We start from the raw sequence: 21,088 nt of genomic DNA on the forward strand, positions 1-21,088 counted from the left end.
TTTTAATTTTATATTTTTATTCAGCAAGGATGCATTAAATTGATCAAAAATTACATTTTTGAGATATTTAAAGACATTTATAATGTTACAAAAGATTCTATTTCAAATAAATGCTGTTCTTTTGAACTTTATATTCATCCTGAGAAATAAAATGTATGACAGTTTCCACAAAAATATCAACTGTTTTCAACATTGATAATAATCATACATGTTTCTTGAGCATCAAATCATCATATCAGAATGATTTCTGAAGGATCATGTGACACTGAAGACTGGAGTAATGATGCTGAAAATTCAGCTTTGATCACTGGATATAAATTACATTTTACTATATATTCACATAGAAAACAGCTGATTTACATTGTAAAAATATTTCACTATTTTTACTGTATTTGTGATCAAATAAATGCATCCTTGATTAGCAGAAGAGACTTTTAAAATAATCCGAGCTCTTGTAGGGCAGTTTTCAGAGGTCTATATTGAAGGGGATTTTCACTAATTTTCACTTCTCTCTACTGTTATTCTGAGATTAAAGAGGCTGTGTGTGTGTACCTGGTCTACAGGACTGGTAAATCTTCACCAGCAGCTCCACACTCCGCTGGTCAGTCCAGTCATGCAGAATCCAGGCCAGAATAAAGAGAACCGCCTGCGGGAGAGCGTCCTTAAAGAAGTCACCTGTCAGAGACACACAAAACGTATCAGAAAGAGCTGCAGGAACAAACTATCAACTAATGCAAGAGTCAACAACCTATGACAATCACTGACACCTGATAATAGCTAAAGAGGTTTATGTATTTAATTTAAATAAAGTCCCTCGAACTTGCATATGAATGTACATTTTGCAGTAATCAGTCCTCATGTTTTAATTCCAGCACAAATATCTAAACATTTCTAAATCAAATATACTGGAGAAGCAAAATGACTGAAGATATTAAGTCTTGGTTTATGAAAAATGTATTTATTTAATGAAATTTGCCACTGAGGTCAGATATTTGTTCTTGTTTTAAGCATAAACTCTCTTTGTTTTGATTATTTTGTTCAGAAAGAAAGACTTCATTTCTTAAGTCATTTTGCTTCTCAAGTAAGAATTTTGATCTTAAAAGAATCTAAAACTTCAAACTTGAAAAATATTAGATTTTTTTTATGTTTACTTGCATGTCATGTGACCATTGACCAGAGACATGCGAACATGCAAATGTGATGTAAAATTATTGAAATATTAACTTAAAATCTCAGAAGGGACTTCAAATAAACATTTTACATCTAAGCCAGGGGTTTGGGCTGACAAAAAAAGTTCGGGAATCCCTGATTTAGAGGATCTGGATTATAACACATGAGTCAGATCATTGAGATCTGCTGATCCAGAGAGAGCCGTTGTCATGTTTAGATATGAAACAGCTTCACAAACAGTCTTTTCAACCACACAGTATCATTATTTCTGTCTTACAATCATTCAGATTATCACAGAAGTACTGGATACAAATTTATAGTTCAGATATAAACACTGTAACAATCAGTAAATCACCTTTTGAAAGTAACTTGATGCTTCAAATAAGGATTGTATCAATTTCATCATTACACCAGTAGGTGGCAACACGTGACTGTTAAAAAATGTTTCTTATTGAATCATTCATTCAAGTGATTCATTCAAAAACGATTCATTCAGTAATGAAATAAGTGAAGTATTTAAGTGAGTCATTGAATCATTCATTCAACACGATTTTTTTTTAAAGAATTACTTCAAATTATTGAAGTAATTAAAAAAACTACTATCTTTTTAATAGACAATTAACATTTTGTCAGAACATCAAACAAATTACATGTTATTTTGTTTAGTTGCTGTTCAGAATCGTGGGAGAATCGTATGGAAGCTTGTTTCTGCCATGAAATAAAAAGTAAAAAAAGGAAATTGCGACTTTTTTTCTCACAATTCTCAATTTTTTCCTCAGAATTGTGAGATATAAAGTCAGAATTGCGAGATATAAATTGCATGCGTGTTATAATGTCCATTATCTAAAGTGCCTATCTATGACATTAACGTCATAGAGAGCAGCCAATACGTCTCACACACACACACACACACACACACACACACACACACACACACACATACACACACACGTACCTTCACAGAAGGAGATCCGCTCGTCTTGATCTGACACAAAGTGCTGCCGGGATGTTCTCACAACCTTCGGAAGGTCAAAGATGGTCACGGTTGATTCGGGGTAGGCCGACACACACTGTTTGGCCATCATGCTGCTACAGCCTGATGGGAAGAGAGCGAGGAACAAACGTTACGTGAGGTTCAACACCTCGGGCCACACATTAATATTCTTGAGTTATGTCACCCGCAACCATCTGGACCCTCCGGCTACGGCACATGTCCGACCGCTTGGAAAGCGTCGCAAGCGTGTTTCAGGACAAGATGGTGTGTTGTCCTTACTTAGAAACTTTTATCCTGACATTTTAAAGGGACTGTGCCTTTATTTATTATCTTATTATCTAATAGTTGCAAATGTTTTTTTTCACAGCAATGCAATAGAAGGGTCAAATTTGGTTCTCTGAAGAATCTTAAAAGAACCATTTTTTCTTAGTGTAAAGAACATTTTTAAAATATGAATAAATGTTTATTATTATACACTATATTACTGTTAATTATATTATATTAAATCTTCCTAAGTATTATTGTCTTGTTCTCCAGTACAAATATATAAACATTTGTCAGTCATTTTCCCTTTGAATTAAGTTTAGTTTGAACCCTCTGGTGCTCCACTGCCATTTTTAACCGAAAAATTTTATCATGGACATCATTCGAAAAGGTTGAATGATCCTGATAAAATAGTCACACTTGTGCTCCTCGCAGTCAAAAATGAGCACATTGGAAATGAATGGGAAACGAATTTCAACAAGTGGAAGCATTTAGTACTGCACCCAAACAAAATCTTTCTGATTATTTGAGATATCGACCTCAAATTTGGAGCACAACTTGTTTCGATTTTTTGGCTTTGATTTTTTCGCTGAAGTGAAAAAAATTTCATTCAACCATTTATTGTTAAATGCACACATTTAGAATTTTTTATATGAAATAAATATATTCCAAAACACATTTTATTCCAAAACTGTGAGAAAATCAAAGCCATAAATCTAAACAAGTTGTGTTCCAAATTTGAGCTTGATATCTCAAAAAATGAGCTTTCAGTAAAATTTTGTTTGGGCGCAGTACCAAATGCTTCCACTAGATGAAAAACAATAGAAGTGTGACTATTTTATTCAGGACCATTTAACCTTTTAAAATCCTGTCCATTATTTGTGTGTGTGTGTGTGTGTGTGTGTGTGTGTGTGTGTGTTCACATAGCAAGTGCCAAAACCTTTACCAAGTTTTGTACAATTCTGATGAAGTAAGAAAAAAAAAAATAAAACGTAAAGTTTTCCGCTCAAAAATGACTGAAGAACACAAGAGGGTATAAAATCCCCTAAAAACACAAAATATTAAATAAAAGGCATTATCAAACTAAAATATAGTACATTAATTTCATTGAAATAAAAAAAGGTCATTTTTGTTTTTGCGCACAAAAAGCTTCATAACATTAAGTTTGAACCACTGTAGTCACATGGATTATTTTTATGATGTGTTTACTACCTTTCTGGACCTTGAAAGGTGCAATGACGTTGCTGCCTATGTGTGGTTCAGAAATCTCTCAGATTTCACCAAAAAATATCTTAATTTGTGATCCGAAGATGAGCAAAGGTCTTACGGGTTTAGAACGACATGAGGCCGAGTAATTAATGACAGATGAACTAACCCTTTAATATCTTCAGTCATTTTGCTTCTCCATAAATGTATCTTGATTTAAGAATGTTTAGATATTTGTGCTGGAAAACAAGACAGAAACACTGAGGAAGAAACTCATTTTCCTGTATGAATGCCATGTCAAATTCCCAGAGATAAACTGTGACGTGTGTTTTAGTGGCACGCAGATGGAGCAGCTGCGCTGTGAGTCTCGTCTGCATCGAGCTAAATCTCACCACCTCATTAGTGCTCGACAAACACTCGACATGTTAATGCTGTCTTGTCATCATTAGTCCAACAACACCAGTCCTCTACAGGTGTCGGCCTGATGATTCCCTCAAGGCTTCCTCCCGCTCCACATATAAGGCCGCACACCTCTACAACTCAATCCTGTCCGAGCAAATTGAAAGCGATTAAAACCGACAGAGACCTCGTCTTGTGAATAATTGAAGGCAACACTTTCAAGGCACTTCGTGGAAGCAGGGGAAAGCTGGCGTGACATTTCAACACTCACACACACACACACATGGATCATCATGCACATGTTAGATTGGATTGTTCTGTAAAAGAAAAACATGCTATTTGTTTCTATATTTGAGAACTGATGTATTCATAACAAATTCAGATGTGCATGTATATATTCACAGATTGCATGGAAAAACCATGTTAAATGCAAATAATAAAACAACATTGGTGGTCAATTTTGGGGTCAGTAATATTTTTTTTTTATAAATAAGTAGTTTTATTCAGCAAGGATGCATTAAATTGATCAAAACTGACACTAAAGACATGCATCACATCCCACAACACTGATAATAATCAGAAATGATATCAGAATGATTTCTGAAGGATCATGTGACACTGAAGACTGGAGTAATGATGCTGAAAATTCAGCTTTGATCACAGGAATAAATTACATTTCACAATATATTCCCACAGAATATATTTATTTTAAATTGTAATAATATTTCACAATTTTTACTGTATTTTTGTTCAAATAAACGCAGCATTGGTGAGATTTATTTAAAAAACATTAACAAATCTTACCGACCCCAAACGTTTGAACGGTAATGTGTTTAATACTAATACAATATAGTGCATCAATGTTGTTTATAGTAAATGACTATGGTAGTAATAATTTGCAATATTTGATTTTAAGAATTTTTTTTAATGCTTCTCAATGTTGAGAGTGAAATCAGAGTCTGACACTGACAGAATCAGCTCCACAGCTCCATCTTGTGGATTTTTTTTGCTATTTTTATCCTCAGAAGTGTCTGAAAGTGTCTGTGATACAGATCCCTGATGTTACAGCATCATCTCTTTGGCTCTGGTTTACTAAAAGGTTTGCATGTATAAAACTAGGGGTCTGGTTAGCATGACTAGTTAACTTTCTCTACTCCAAATTATCTGTGTATTCCAAAAGATATAGATTTTTAAACATAGTAGATGGTTTGCCGATGATGATGTGATTTTTTTTGTGCGCTGACCGTCTCCAGGTCATCAGGGAAGCAGGCTCATGTGAGAAGTGTCTTACCTTTGAGATCACAGATGCATTTGAACGGTAACAGATCGAAAGCGGTGACGACATTACGGCCGCAGATGTTCCAGATAGAGTTCATCAGCTGCATGAACGTCACCATCTCCTCATCAGACCTGAAACACACACATAAACTGACAATTTACAATTCACAATCACAAATCAACTCATATTTAATGAAGTTTGCATCATTGATTCTGTTATTTATTACTGTGAAGCTGATTTGAAACGATCTGTATTGTATAAAGCGCTGTAGAAATAAATCTGACCTGACCTCAGTCAGTCCAGCTGAGCTCAGTCCGACTGAAAGGGGTTTTGTAGATGCATGAAATATCTAAACATCTAAACGAATATTTTAATTGCAAAGTTTAGGGTTCACATAAACAGAACTTTCAGAATCTGAGATCAGTGTATGGAAACATGCAAAATGTATTATTTGGGAACCAAAAAACTGATTGCAGATGCAATAGTGAAAACAAGATGCCAACAAATCATTTAAAACATTTTTGCTATTTTTTTTAAATAAAAAACAATAAAAATGACAAAAGCACACAACAAAATTGCTAAAAATTACTATGAAAATATATAAATCGAAGCTAAATCAAAATATTAATAAAAACTATAAAAAATAAGAATTATAATAGTTATTTAATGCGTTTTAAATTGTATCTCCTCCTAGATCATTAAAGCAGCAAACACCAAACTCAGCTCAGATCTTCAGACTCGGGTTGCTGTATCTCTTCTTACTGATCCGACTTACAATTTTTGTTAAATAGATAATCAAAACTAAGCTGTCTACCACTACCAAAGCTTAAAGACTATCCTAAGACAACATGCTAAAACATGCTGTTAAAATGTGTTAAATCTTGCTAGAAACATGCTATCAACAATTTTTCTCAAATGATTTGACACATTTCTCCAAAGTAATGTAACTGCTCTCAAAACAGTTAACACACTCTTATCTCAGCCAAACAGTTTAACTTTACTGCAAAATAAAGCACTGTATTATTTTTAGCAATGCATTTAAAAAATGTAATTAACATAAAAACTACAAGTGTATTCTCTAATGATTTTAGAACACTTTCAGCTGTAGATGTACAAATGCACTAACGAGAATACACGTTTATTGTAATGTTTTTCCAACAGGTTTTGTTATATGGGTCACTGAGCAAATAAAGCTTCAAAAAAAGTATTTTTAATTTTTATTTTTTTTTTCAAAACGTAATGCGTATTTTCATGAACAATGTGTTTAAATAAGTTTAATTTGCTACATAACATTTCAAAGTGTTTAAATTCTTTCTCAGGTGGTGCAACCAAATATTTGTAAATATATATCTCTCCATATTTGAAATCAGCTGTTTTTTTTGTTTGTTTGTTTGTTTGTTTGCCAGGCAAAAGTTTTTCAATTATCTTAACTGCTTTAAAACTATAGATGTTTATAACATTTGTTTATATGTATTTTCAAACATTTCTTATAAATAAAACCATTTCTGCCCACTTTCACTATGTCTTCTTACAGTTTCTCTTTCTCATGTTCAGTGTCCTCCACTATACTCAGCTCTTCTCATATCCTCTTTTACTTCTTCCTTTCTCCTCATATATGATCTTCTTCTATATGTTCTACTCTTCCTTTCCCTCTCATTACACCCCTTCCTCTACCCACATCACTACCTTTATACTTACACCTCTTTATTTTTCTCCTTCTCTTGCATATTTTTTTGCTCAAGGTACAATTTGTTTAGGACAATTAGAAAGTGTTCAGATCACTGAGTTAACTGTTTTGAGAACAGTGATCCGAGTTTGGAGAATGTGTCAAATCGATTGAGAAAAACTGTAAAACATGCTAGCAATGTGGTAAATCATGTTAGAAACATGTTACCAACGTGCTAAACGTGTTAAATCATATTTGCAATGTTAAATCATGTCAGAAACATGAGGTGTGTCCCAATTTCCGTACTTATACATGATTCTATGATGTTTTCAAGTAAAAATAGTGCGAGTAGTGTATTCACACAGAAAATTCAAAAAAGAAAAACTGGACTTTAAATACCCGGATGATGCACTAAATTAACGGAAAAAATGAAGTCTGGAATGTTGGACAATTTATGTACTCAACTGTCGCAGCTTTAATTACGTAGCAAAGGGGGAGGGGCTATTAGACTTCAATGTTGAATGACAAAATAACTTTATAACATTCATACACTATTGATGAGTACATATAGTGCATCATTCAGGACGCAACTACACTAACAAACAGTTAAAACATGCTAAACATGCTAGCAATGTGTTAAAACATGCTAACAACATTTTAAAACATGTTAGGAATGTGTTAAATCTTGGAATGCTAAATAATGTCAGCAAAATGTTAAATACTAGCAATGTGTTAAATCATTTCAGCAAAATGCTAATCATGCTAGGAATGTGCTAAATCATGCTAGCAAAATGCTAATACATGTTAACATCTTAATGCTGGCAACATGCTGACATGCAAAAACATTCTAACAATGTGTTAAATTATTCTACCGTATTAATTCATGCTAGCAACAAGCTAAAACATGCTAGCAATGTTAAATCATGCTACCAGCATGCTAAAACATGTTAACAATGTGTTATTCTAACAAGTTAATTCATGCTAGCAAAACATGCTAATTCATGCTAGCAACATGTTAATCATGGCGACAACATGCTAATTTATGCTAGCAACATGTTAATCATGGCGACCACATGCTAATTCATGCAGGCAACATGTTTATCATGATGACCACATGCTAATTCATGTTAATCATGGCAACCACATGCTAATTCATGTTAGCAAAACATGTTAATCATGGCAAACCACATGCTAATCCATGCTAGCAACATGTTAATCATGGCAACAACATGCTAATTAATGCTAGCAACATGTTAATCATGGCGACCACATGCTAATTCATGCTAGCAACATGTTAATAATGCTAACAACATGTTAATCCTGGTGACAACATGCTAATTCTTGCTAGCAAACATGTTAATCATGGCGACCACATGCTAATCCATGCTAGCAACATGTTAATCATGGTGACAACATGCTAATTCATGGTAGCAACATGTTAATCATGGCAACCACATGCTAATTCATGGTAGCAACATGTTAATCATGGCGACAACATGCTAATTCCTGCAGGCAACATGTTAATCATGGTGACAACATGCTAATTCATGGTAGCAACATGTTAATCATGGCGACAACATGCTAATTCATGCTAGCAACATGTTAATCATGGCGACAACATGCTAATTCCTGCAGGCAACATGTTAATCATGGTGACCACATGCTAATTCATGCTAGCGATGTGCTTTTAAGTAATTTCAAACTTTCACACAAGGCTTTGTCAAGCCCATTTCATAGTTCACAAACTTTACTCATCTAGTTAATAGTCAAGTCAAGTCATCTTCATTTATATAGCGCTTTTCACAATGAACATCAAAGCAGCTTCACAGTGACAATAGGAAAATTATTATCAAGCTAAAGTTGGTTTTTGATTGAATCACTTCCGTTGTAAAAAAATTTCATTATTACTTTAGGGGCCGCTTAAATGACACCTTTCTTACTGAAAAACAAATACCTTTAATGCATTCTTGGCGTTCATTTACGTGTTTACTCTATAGGTTTGTGTGTTTGAGTGTGTATGTGCACAAAAGCTTGGTCTTTTATTTTAAAAAGTGATATTTGCCAAATTACTTGTCTGGTCCGCATAATACAGAAAAATCAGTTGTGTCCTTGGATCTATGCAAACTGGAATCATTTTGATAACATTACATAACAACAGGGAAAGGAAAGGGAAATGGGCCTTTGCAGCATAGTTTACAATACAAAATAACACCGGTCCAGTGGACTCATGTGATGTGAAGCCACTCACACACTAAACCAAATAAACCAAACCAACAGCTCTAGTGTGAAATCACCTTTAACTGACTCCGTGATCAGGTGGAATTCACGTGGATTATGTGGAAATCAGGGGCAGAAGGTGAGCGAGAGCGTGTGTAAATGAACGCCTTCCAGCCCTCGTCCTGCAGCTCTGTTCTGCTCTCCAGGACCCACGACTAGTTTGATCCAATTCACAATGTCGCATTCAAGGACCCAAATGTCAAGCTTTTCATTTGAGAGTCGCCCGGGGCAGCCCGACTGTGATTAGTCACAGACTCCTCGGCCGTTTGAGCGGTAACCTTGACTTTACAAACACTGAAGTGGACAGCTCAGCAGGAGCCGCCGGCACTTGAGATGTTATCAAAGTGCTGGTCGCTCTCTAACATGTTCTGCTCTGGAGATCTGAAGCTCTGGGCTGAACGCACCAGCGACTGTGTGTTTGTCCTGGAACCACAAACATCTCTGAGGAGACCAAACAATCAGATGGTGTCTGTACAGTCAGGTCAGATACTCCCTAAATTAAACACCTCAGCAACAACCACATAGCAATCTATTAATATTTAAGTTTTTTTAACTACTTCCACCTTTCTGGCCAGGCTTTCTCAAGCCAACATCAAAGTTAGTCTTGACTCCAGTTCTGATTATTACGCGAGTATCTGGAGTATCTGATTGTGATTGTGCTGATCTTGATGATCAATCATGTGTTCAGTTCTGCTGATGCATGATGGGATGCTTTGCATGCCGGTCTGATGACTTCAAATTTTTTATTTACTTAGCAATTAAAGGTGCAATATGTAATATGTTCTGTCCGCTAGAGGTCTATTCAAAACAAAGGCGTAGCTTGATGACGGCAAGTTTGAGAGCTGAATCTTGGGACATGTGGTCTCCACCTCAACGGACGGTACAAAATAATAGGGATTGGACTCGGGAAGAAATCATGTTCATGGATGTGATTATTAACGTTACTGTAGTATGAAGCAGAGCAGGAGCGAGTGTTGTGGAGCTGAACGAGGAGCTGGAGCGATTGATCAACACACGCCTCACGAGCAGCGGGACTTTTATTATGACACAGTCGCCGGCGCCGCTTCCGCTTTTCCGGTCATGAGTATGAGGTAACGCAGCTCTGTTTATCATATTAGATACATTTGAGAGTGTTGAAAATGATGTGATAACGTTACTCTGTGCGTTCGCTCGGCGGCTGCTGTGAGACACTGTTACACACTGCAGTAAGATAGATCGATTTTACAATATCATATTAAATGCTGGATGATTGTGTTGATAAATGCCATGCAATTAATTTTAAAACGTATTATATGATGGAGAAAATGCTGTATTACTGTTACTAAAAATAAAGCTGCATCTGATTATGCTATGTTAGCTACTTCACAAAATAGTGTTTTTCTCTGAGGCGTGGTAAAGCATGAGACTCGCAAAAAATCAAGAAAATTAGATTTAAACAATAAGACTAAAATGTGTTGAGCTATATAACAATAATTAGTTTTCTGTCTATAAATATATCAAAACAGTTGTTCCCTTGTCTATTAAAACATGTAATATATTAAAGCATCTTTGGTGTTTCCATGGTTTCTACAAAATAAAACCGGAAACCGAGGGTAACGCGGGTATGACGCCATTGACAGGCGACTCCTCACACGTCCCGCAGCCTTGGTTAAAATTGCACGATTTCTCACGATTTACAAATATAGTTGCAAACATTTGGGATATTGTAAGTACTCAAGTGAACAAAATATATAACACTGGCCTAGTGGTTTTTGGATATTTTACTGCAAAATTCTTACATATTGCACCTTTAACCAACCAACACACAGTATTTTGGTCATGTTTATTATAATAGATAAACGAAAGTGCACTATTTTTTTTATATATATATATATTTTTTAGATGATTTCCGATTATTTAGATTCACGATTTCTAGTATTTGTACAGGCATTACATTTTTATATCAATGTTGTAATTCGCAATTCATTTAATTTTATCTTTGAAGCAGATTTGTTATGTGACAGCATTAATTAAAGTTTTAACTTAAATTTAATCAAAGTCAAGATCAAGTTACCTGCATGTCCTGCACTGCATCAAGCCACTCTCATAATAGCATGTCATCACTCAAATTAATGCATTTGTGTAAGATTCCAACAAATTACAATTATAAAGTAATTATTCCATCACAACTGACAGTTAATCAGATTTAAAGGCTACTGTTTTCATTGAACATTCACTGTGTTCATATTCACATTACATTCACTTACTTTTTGCAGCAACACTGACAAAAATGCTAAAAGTCATTCACTGAATGTAGCGTGAGCAGCTCAGTTTGTGAGTCAAAGTGAAACCTGTTGTGGTCTGACTTATCAACATCTAAAGCGGTTTGAACTTTTGGTGGACAAACAACTGCATTATCGTGTCTGATATTGGTTGGATGAGGTCTGTGGTCTGTGGTTTGTGGTTTGTGGGTGAAATGTTTCTTAATTTTCTCTCCTGATAACATGAAACAAACATTTTGACTTCTGTTCCATATGAATCATATTTACAGTTAAATAAAATGAATCCATTAACAGTCAACAAAGATTATTATCCAACAAGATATTATTATGCGGTGTTCACTTTAAAATATAAGAAGATTTATCATTTTCATGACTTCCTGTGTTAATTCGCACACAATCATTTCTTTTAACTGTGTCAGAGGTTCAGCCTTGTTAAATGAAGACCACAAACTCACACAATGTCAGTTTCAGACATTATAAGCATCACTATCGAGAGCTTTTCAGTAAACCGATGAAGAAAATGTTTCTCAAATTAGTTTTGTTCTGTTTGTGTTTGTGGCGTCTGGATGGTGAGTTTTAAACGTTTTTTTTTTTTTGGCTTCAGCTGCTTCTGTTCTGGTACTATGTTAGGATAAAGTTATTTTTATTCTTTAATCTCTGATAAACTCTCTTCTTCAGGTGTGTTTGGTGTTGGTAAAGCGAATTACGCGAAGTTGGTGGGAACTTAAGTCACTCTAAACTCCAATCTTACTGAATTAATGGATGATGATGAGATTCAGTGGAGGTTTGGAAACACTTTAATAGCTGAAATCAATGTAACGGCTGACAGAATCACTGTATATGATGATGTTCTTGATGGGAGATTCAGAGACAGACTGAAGCTGGACAAACAAACTGGATCTCTGACCATCACAGACACCAGAACTGAAGTTTCTGAATATTACTCAGTACTGATTCAGGGAGCAAAACCATCACTAAAATTATACAGTGTTTCTGTCTATGGTGAGTAGAAATAAGGTCCTGTCCTTCAAATATTCTTGATATTAATGGCTATTGATGTTTATTTGGAGTTGTCAGTTTGTTGGTCTTCTTTTGTTCTACCAGAAATTAGTCCTCAAGCTGTGTATCTCTCAAGTCTCTCATACTCAAAATAATGGCTGTGATAATCAACTACAACTAATATAATATCATCACAGATATTCTCCACTCCCTCAATACCTGCGAGTGCTGATGTGACTTCATGTTGATTTTGCTCACTGATCAACAACACACTCTCGTGTCGATGTGTATCATTATGTACAGCAGATTCCTCTGGACTGTGCTGTGAGCTTCAGTTGATGGAAACCCATTTCAAATCAAGATTACTGAACACAATAGAGCCATTTATACCTTGAAGAATCTCGTCTCGAGCTGAAATTGGGTACCGGCCCCAAATATGCTTTATTTGTCCGCCTCATATCCAAGAATTTGCTCCAAACGACATCTCATAACTGATTATCTTTATCTAGTCACAGTCTTTAGCAGCTCATCTAAGACGTGTGACAAATTGATGCACAGTCTTACTTTGTTTTTGTGTGACTGTTTTTGTGATTATAGCAGTAATCCGTAGCAGTTTAAATATTAAAAAAATAAAAATATCAGAGAAGACTTTTCTACACACTCTTACAGCAGGCGATCTGTTCCTGCTCCATAAAGCCATTAAAGAAACTCTGAAATCAGTCTGAGAGGAGAAACAATTGAGACATTTGATAAGAAATGAACAAGAAATGACCTGAAGACAGTTAGAAGAGAGAGCAGAGCCAAACAAGATGGTGGTTTAAGATACTGAACACAACACTGAACAGAACAGGAAGCTGTGGCCTCGTGGACCTCAAAGTGGTCAGGTTAACATGTTGTGAAATGAGCAAGAAAAGATCTGGATGTTCACATGCATTAACCCTTTTTAGATGTGCAGTTATTTTGAAGGACAGTAGAGTTTCACATGAGCAGCCTCACATTAGCGCATCTGTCACTTTATTACTGAAGCAGTTTTGAAGATGTTTCACAGATTTTGGTTCTTCTTGTGTTTCTGGCATCTGTTTGGTGAGTTTTCAGTTTGCTTTTATGATTTCAGTTCCTTTTTCAAATTCAGTTTTTGTTTTTTTGCTAAGTGTCCTTTATATAAAACACTGAAGCTCCATCAGCAGTTTCAATCGTGACATGATTCTGAAGTAAAAGTTTTTTTTACTTGTTGTGTTTGTTCTTCATGTGTGTTTGCTGATTCAGATGAAGTGAAGTCAGTGTCAGTGATGGAGGGAGATTCAGTCACTCTAAACACTGGTCTTACTAAAATGCAGACAGATGATCTGATATTGTGGACGTTTGGAACTGACAGGTCTTTCATGGCTAGAATCACCAAATCAACAGGATCCAAAAGGGTACTTCATGATCCTGATGGGGAATTAAAAGACAGACTAGAGGTGGATCATCAGACTGGATCTCTGACCATCACAAACATCAGAACCACAGACTCTGGACTTTATGAACTGACCATCAAGAGCAACACCTCAGAGACTAAAAAAAGATTCAGTGTTACTGTCTATGGTGAGTCACAATTACAGTCATTTGTGCTGCTCAAAGAAAAAGCATTAGAAAAGCCTACACACAATGTAATTTGTTAGAAAAATATCTGTTTGCGCATAAACAACATCTAAAAAGTTACGATGCTTTACAGAAATTGCTGTTTAAGGACTACAATGGCCTTCGTCCTGTGTTGGTGACATCACGAACCCTAAAAATTACATAAACCCCGCCCCCCCAGAACACACAACAAAGGGGGGCGGGGCCATGTTGAGCTGCTTTAGAGAAGAGGAAGAGTTGTTGTGGTAGAGTGTTGTTGACATGCCGTCATTTTACGCCGGACTGCTTCACAAACGAGGGTCAATTCAACACAAAAGATGAACATGACGGCACATGCTAGTGGATGAGTTGAATCAACTCCACAGCAACTACATAAATTTATCCACTAACCATTCAGAAACGTCTAAAAGTTGTAACTTCTTCCTGAGTCTCTCCATCAGTGTCGACTCCGGTTTGAACAATGTAAGGCTGAACACCGTTACTGACAATCCTCATTTTGGCTGTGTGAGATTCTCCAGCTTTGTTGTTGTTGAGCTGTTAAAGCTCCGCCCTCTTCTGGAAAGGGGGCGGGAGCAGCAGCTCATTTGCATTTAAAGGGACACACACAAAAACAGTGTGTTTTTGCTCACACCCAAATAGGGGCAAATTTGACAAGCTATAATAAATGATCTGTGGGGGATTTTGAGCTGAAACTTCACACACATTCTGGAGACACCAGAGACTGATATTACATCTTGTGAAAGGGACATAATAGGTCCCTTCAATGAGAAAGTAAAAATCCATTTTCCAAACCATATTTTTACCCAAGTACACCTTGATAAACCCTAAATCTGTTATGATTCCACTGGGAATTGAACTTGGGTCTGTAGTGTGTGTGTGTGTCTTTGATGCTGACCACTCAACCACAGGAGGAGATTGAACCCAAATGCAGAGGAATAAGAGACAATGAGACCCCAAGAATCTGAGTCTTGAATTGTCAAAAAGGGAATACAGAACATTAGCACAGTCTTAGGCAGCACTTTAGATGGATCTGAGCGGGTAACACAAACAACTCTCCTTGAGAGGTTATCCGAAAAGGATTTTCCAAACAGAAAAGATCTTCTTAAACATCTGTCCAGTAAGAAAATCAAGGACAAGAACAAGAATCAAGAACAAGAACAAAAAAAAGTGAGGCCTTAAATAGGGTTTCTCATTAGAAGTGATTCAACACAGGTGAAAGCATTACAACCGGGAAATTAGTCTGCGTTGAAATAGCACCATCTAGTGGTGAAAATAAGGAACTACAGACAAAACATTACAATCAGTTTCACAGGAAGTTTCATATGTCATTCAACAAATGACAATCACAGAAATTAACAATTACAATTATTTTCCACAGTGCTAATAAAATCACTGAAGCTCAAACAGCAGCGGCTTTAGTTTCACTTGTGACAAGATTCTCATCTGAAGTAAAAGTGTTTTCATTTTTAAGACATTATCCTCCCTGACAGTGCATGTTATTAAATATGAATCTGTTCTACATCTTGACAAATGAATTAAGATCAGTATTAAAGTTGACCTATGATGGCCCTTTTTACAAGATGTAATATAAGTCTTAGTTGTCTTTTGCTTTACTGATGTGTGCAAAGCAGTCTTGTGTAAAATGACACATACTGGTATATGAATTTATCTGGACACATTTACACCACTACATCATTAGTGGCTCAGATGCCAAGAGTTTATGGAGACTCATATGTTTACTATTATAGCTGTTAACAGAGCAGTGATAATGTTTACATAGCTGAGACATATCACAAGCTCAGGTACGGTCGTTCTTGAGTTTTGCTTTGACCCAACTCACCTTCCTTCATGTAGTTTTAGTAATCCTGAAGACATTCAAGTGTGTTTGATCAGGGTCAAATGAAAAACAAAATGGCGGCGCTGCAAATTAAGGGGCAGTAATATTATAATAATAATAAGATCCCCTTCTTTTTTACATGCTTTCTTTTTTCATGTTTTCTAGGTTGGTAGATGCACCAGGGACCCGATTATAGCACTTAAACATGGACAAAGTCATATTTTCATTATACAGGTGCTGGTCATATAATTAGAATATCATCAAAAAGTTTTTATTTCACTAATTCCATTCAAGAAGTGAAACTTGTATATTACATTCATTCATTACACACAGACTGATATATTTCAAATGTTTATTTCTTTTAATTTTGATGATTATAACTGACAACTAAGGAAAATCCCAAATTCAGTATCTCAGAAAATTAGAATATTACTTCAGACCAATACAAAGAAAGGATTTTTAGAAATCTTGGCCAACTGAAAAGTATGAACATGAAAAGTATGAGCATGTACAGCACTCAATACTTAGTTGGGGCTCCTTTTGCCTGAATTACTGCAGCAATGCGGCGTGGCATGGAGTCAATCAGTCTGTGGCACTGCTCAGGTGTTATGAGAGTCCAGGTTGCTCTGATAGTGGCCTTCAGCTCTTCTGCATTGTTGGGTCTGGCATATCGCATCTTCCTCTTCACAATACCCCATAGATTTTCTATGGGGTTAAGGTCAGGTGAGTTTGCTGGCCAATTAAGAACAGGGACACCATGGTCCTTAAACCAGGTACTGGTAGCTTTGGCACTGTGTGCAGGTGCCAAGTCCTGTTGGAAAATGAAATCTGCATCTCCATAAAGTTGGTCAGCAGCAGGAAGCATGAAGTGCTCTAAAACTTCCGGGTGTAGCATATGCACACTTATCAGGACAGTCAATAAAATCTGGAATCTTCAGAATGCTTTTAGCATGCTGGACTGTGTTGTAAATCTCACATCGGCTCCGGCCGGTCTGCGAAAGATGAGCACCTTTGACACTTCCATGGACCCTTTCTGGTAAAACAGAGAACCCCATTTCCTAGCTCTTGGGACATCAAAGGGCCCCTCTTGTGTACTAAGTTCCAGATCACATTCCAACACACACACCACACACACACAGACACACAAACTTGCATTGAAGACTGTATGTGTAAAATATAATTATGCCTAAATGTGACCGCCGTTGTATGTCAAATGGCATATAGTTATCCCCACTGTATAAGCTTAGCTAGGATTGTAGTTGTGTTAGTGTCATTTCTAATGATAAATTTGTCTGTAAACCATAAAAAACATTCTTTTATATGCTTTTCTTACATAACAAGCATGGTGTCTATGTAAAGCTCCCCTCACACCTTATTCGATAATGCATCTCACATCCCTGTAAAATGCATTGTGATATTTTTAATGGCACTTCAAAGAAAAATGTACTCTGATCCAACCTCATAAATTATGCAAATCAAGCCACAAGACAAGACAAAGAAACTTTGCCCGCCAAACAGTGCTATGCATCTATTGGCCATTCCAACCCAGGAGGTGTGTTAGCTTGGTTTTCCATGAAAGCAACAGCACACACTTTTTTTTTTTTGTGTTCTCCCGATTGCCCTGAATCATCCCTCGCCCACTCACGCACGTCTCTCCCGGACGTCACGGCGACACGCTCCCATCGCACTCATCTTTCGGACCACCATCTCCAGCAAAACCAACTTTCAAGTCCTCAGTTCAAACCTTCCCACGGAAACGGAAGAAGCCAACGAACTGCACCAGCGCTAAACCGACACTCGACACGCAAAACTGATGCAAGTAACCGTTTCTCTTTTAGATTATGAAACTGATTTCTGTGCTGGCTTTCAAGGACTGTTAGTAGGTTTTTGCTACTTGCTTTCTCTCTTTCCCTTTCTTTACTTTCACTCTTGTATATATGTGTATATTCTGTATTTAGACGTATAACCTCTGTAGTAGTAGTTTTCATATATTAAACACATTGTATCCATGCTCAATTGTTCTTTTGCTCATTCAACAAAAACCAGGTCACTTTAACGTTTCGATCCTATCCTTGCTTTACGTTTGGGTGCTAGAATAGGAAGTCTTTCTTGTGCCCAGAGAAAAACCTTCCTTTTGATAATATTCTGTGAGGAGCTAACGGTTTGCTGGACAAACTGATAGTTTCTCTAAAAAATTATTAAACCAGAACTAATCATATATGTAATTGATTATAATTCGTTGTAATTAATTCACAATATATGTTTAATTCCCCCTTGGGTCGGTATATACATCATAATTAATCATAAAGCTTTATGATTTATTACATTCATATATCTAACCCATAAATTGATTAATAACTGTACGAAATCGCTACACGGGTATACGGCTGCGTTGACCTTGGACCTCAGAAAACACAGTGGACCAACACCAGCAGATGACATGGCACCCCAAACCATCACTGACTGTGGAAACTTTACACTGGACCTCAAGCAACATGGATTGTGTGCCTCTCCTCTCTGGGACCCTGATTTCCAAAGGAAATGCAAAATTTACTTTCATCAGAGAACATAACTTTGGACCACTCAGCAGCAGTCCAGTCCTTTTTGTCTTTAGACGCTTCCGATGCTGTCTGTTGTTCAAGAGTGGCTTGACACAAGGAATGCGACAGCTGAAACCCATGTCTTGCATACGTCTGTGCGTAGTGGTTCTTGAAGCACTGACTCCAGCTGCAGTCCACTCTTTGTGAATCTCCCCCACATTTTTGAATGGGTTTTGTTTCACGATCCTCTCCAGGGTGCGGTTATCCCTATTGCTTGTACACTTTTTTCTACCACATCTTTTCCTTCCCTTCGCCTCTCTATTAATGTGCTTGGACACAGAGCTCTGTGAACAGCCAGCCTCTTTTGCAATGACCTTTTGTGTCTTGCCCTCCTTGTGCAAGGTGTCAATGGTCGTCTTTTGGACAACTGTCAAGTCAGCAGTCTTCCCCATGATTGTGTAGCCTACAGAACTAGACTGAGAGACCATTTAAAGGCCTTTGCAGGTGTTTTGAGTTAATTAGCTGATTAGAGTGTGGCACCAGGTGTCTTCAATATTGAACCTTTTCACAATATTCTAATTCTCTGAGATACTGAATTTCCTTAGTTGTCAGTTATAATCATCAAAATTAAAAGAAATAAACATTTGAAATATATCAGTATGTGTGTAATGAATGAATATAATATACAAGTTTCACTTTTTGAATGGAATTAGTGAAATAAATCAACTTTTTGATGATATTCTAATTATAGGACCAGCACCTGTATATCCCTTTAAACACTCAGTGACTCAAAACATTCAAACATTGACTGATGAAACAGACTCTTAATTACTGCTACTTACTGTTAATTTATTTTGTTTTCAGCTCATCTGCCTTTTCCTGTCATCAGCAGAGACTGTTCTTCATCAACATCATCATCATCATGTTCATTGGTGTGTTCAGCTGTGAATGTGAGTCGTGTGACTCTCTCCTGGTACAAAGGAAACAGGTTATTGTCCAGCATCAGTGCATCTGATCTCAGCATTAGTCTCTCTCTTCCTCTGGAGGTGGAATATCAGGATAACAACACCTACAGCTGTGGGCTGAACAATCCTATCAGCAACCATGTGAAATACCTGGACATCATTGAGCTCTGTCAACCTTGTCCAGGTTCGTCAACACACTGACATTCATCACTGAGCTGATCTCTGTATTTTGTTGTAGTTCAGACTGACATATTCACTCACACTAATGACAGTCTGTCTTTAGCTGTTACAGACCCACAGACTCCATTACATCCCACTTTATATCTTACTGCACTTCCTCCTTCACGTCCTCCAGTCTCAGCATCTCTGAAAATGGTGCTGTTTTCTGCTGCTGCCGCTGGATCTCTGCTGATTGTAGCTGTAATTTGGATGCTTTGTATCTGCAGGAAACGCAGAGACGCAGGTCAAGTCAATCTACAGCTCTCACGTCTGTAAAAACAATGTGTAAGTGTCATGTACAGTTCAAAGTAACTCCATAGCAAATTGCAAAGGTATATTAGAGTTTAAAATGTGTATGATTGCATACTGCATACTACAACTCATTGCACATATTTGGCAGTGTGCTGTATATTATTGTTCGAACATGTTTTGTGGTTTCAATAGTCAGTCATGTGGCTTGGTTTTATTTATGGTCACTGTTATTAAAGTTGCTCTTGTGTTCTAAAATTTCATAATAAAAGTCCTTAAACAATTTCTCTCCATTTCACACAACCACAAAACAGTCATTCAACGACTCATATCCCATAATATTCTCTGATTCTATCCCATAATACACATGTGATGGTCAGGTTCAATTCTTTATCAATCCTCCTGATGAATTTGCCACAGATATGAGTACTTTTATTCATTTGTGTTTGTCTTACAGGAATCAGACGTGACGGAGGATATTTACACGTGTTTCACCGCAGAACAAAGATCAAACTCTCTGTGATTCTGTTTCCTCCCAAATCATGTATTGATGATCACTATAACTGCATCTAGCTTTTATGCTCTATTACTGTGCCAAATATAATTGTAGGTGTTTTGTCATTTATATTTCCTATAAGTGATTTTTGATAAGTTTGTGGTACTGATAAATATTGCTTTGCTCAAACTGGATTACTTAGTATAAAAGGATTTTTTTTTTTTTTTTTTGGTCTGCCTTTATCAATAAAGTTTTCTCTCTCTGAGGTTCAAGAGTTTTTCCATGCTTTATTACATTTATTATGACAAGCGCCCCCTGGAGGAATACAAACTTTGTGTATTTTAACCATTTCAGCAGTGTACCCCATATAAACCTTTACATTATCAAAACATTATTTGAAAATTAACATTATTATTAAGCTCATTTCTTTGTTTTTCTCTCCACAATAATAAACAAACAACTTCCTGTAGCTTCTGCTTTAACCTGAGAAAATACACGTGTGGGACATATGATAATAAACTTTGAGAACACAGTGAAATAAATATGTAAACACAGCAGAAACACAACAGACAATGATTATGTCTTTAAAACTAATTTGTCTCATCTGAGCAGTAGTTCAAAAAATGTTATGCACTACATGGTTTTTA

The 21,088-nt window shown here is 36.5% G+C and overlaps 1 protein-coding gene across 1 annotated transcript; it reads left to right on the forward strand.

The window, feature by feature from the left end:
• Positions 1 to 9,618: 9,618 nt before the first annotated feature.
• LOC125256411 (SLAM family member 9-like) lies at positions 9,619 to 20,276 on the forward strand. The gene is made up of 4 exons (XM_048172397.1): positions 9,619 to 9,736; positions 12,246 to 12,518; positions 13,728 to 14,099; positions 19,377 to 20,276. The coding sequence occupies exons 1-4, from the start codon at positions 9,619 to 9,621 to the stop codon at positions 19,676 to 19,678; spliced, it is 1,065 nt and encodes a 354-aa protein (XP_048028354.1). The 3' UTR covers positions 19,679 to 20,276.
• Positions 20,277 to 21,088: the final 812 nt, after the last annotated feature.

This window comes from Megalobrama amblycephala, linkage group LG21 (assembly GCF_018812025.1).
Source record: "Megalobrama amblycephala isolate DHTTF-2021 linkage group LG21, ASM1881202v1, whole genome shotgun sequence".
Taxonomy (NCBI): domain Eukaryota; kingdom Metazoa; phylum Chordata; class Actinopteri; order Cypriniformes; family Xenocyprididae; genus Megalobrama; species Megalobrama amblycephala.

Coding starts and splice junctions, on each gene's coding strand:
- LOC125256411 (XM_048172397.1), top strand. CDS start 9,619: ATGTTCTGCTCTGGAGATCTGAAGCTCTGGGCTGAACGCACCAGCGAC. Junction 9,737..12,245: donor GATGGTGTCTGTACAGTCAG/GTCAGATACTCC, acceptor TGGGAACTTAAG/TCACTCTAAACTCCAATCTT. Junction 12,519..13,727: donor ATACAGTGTTTCTGTCTATG/GTGAGTAGAAAT, acceptor ATGATTCTGAAG/TAAAAGTTTTTTTTACTTGT.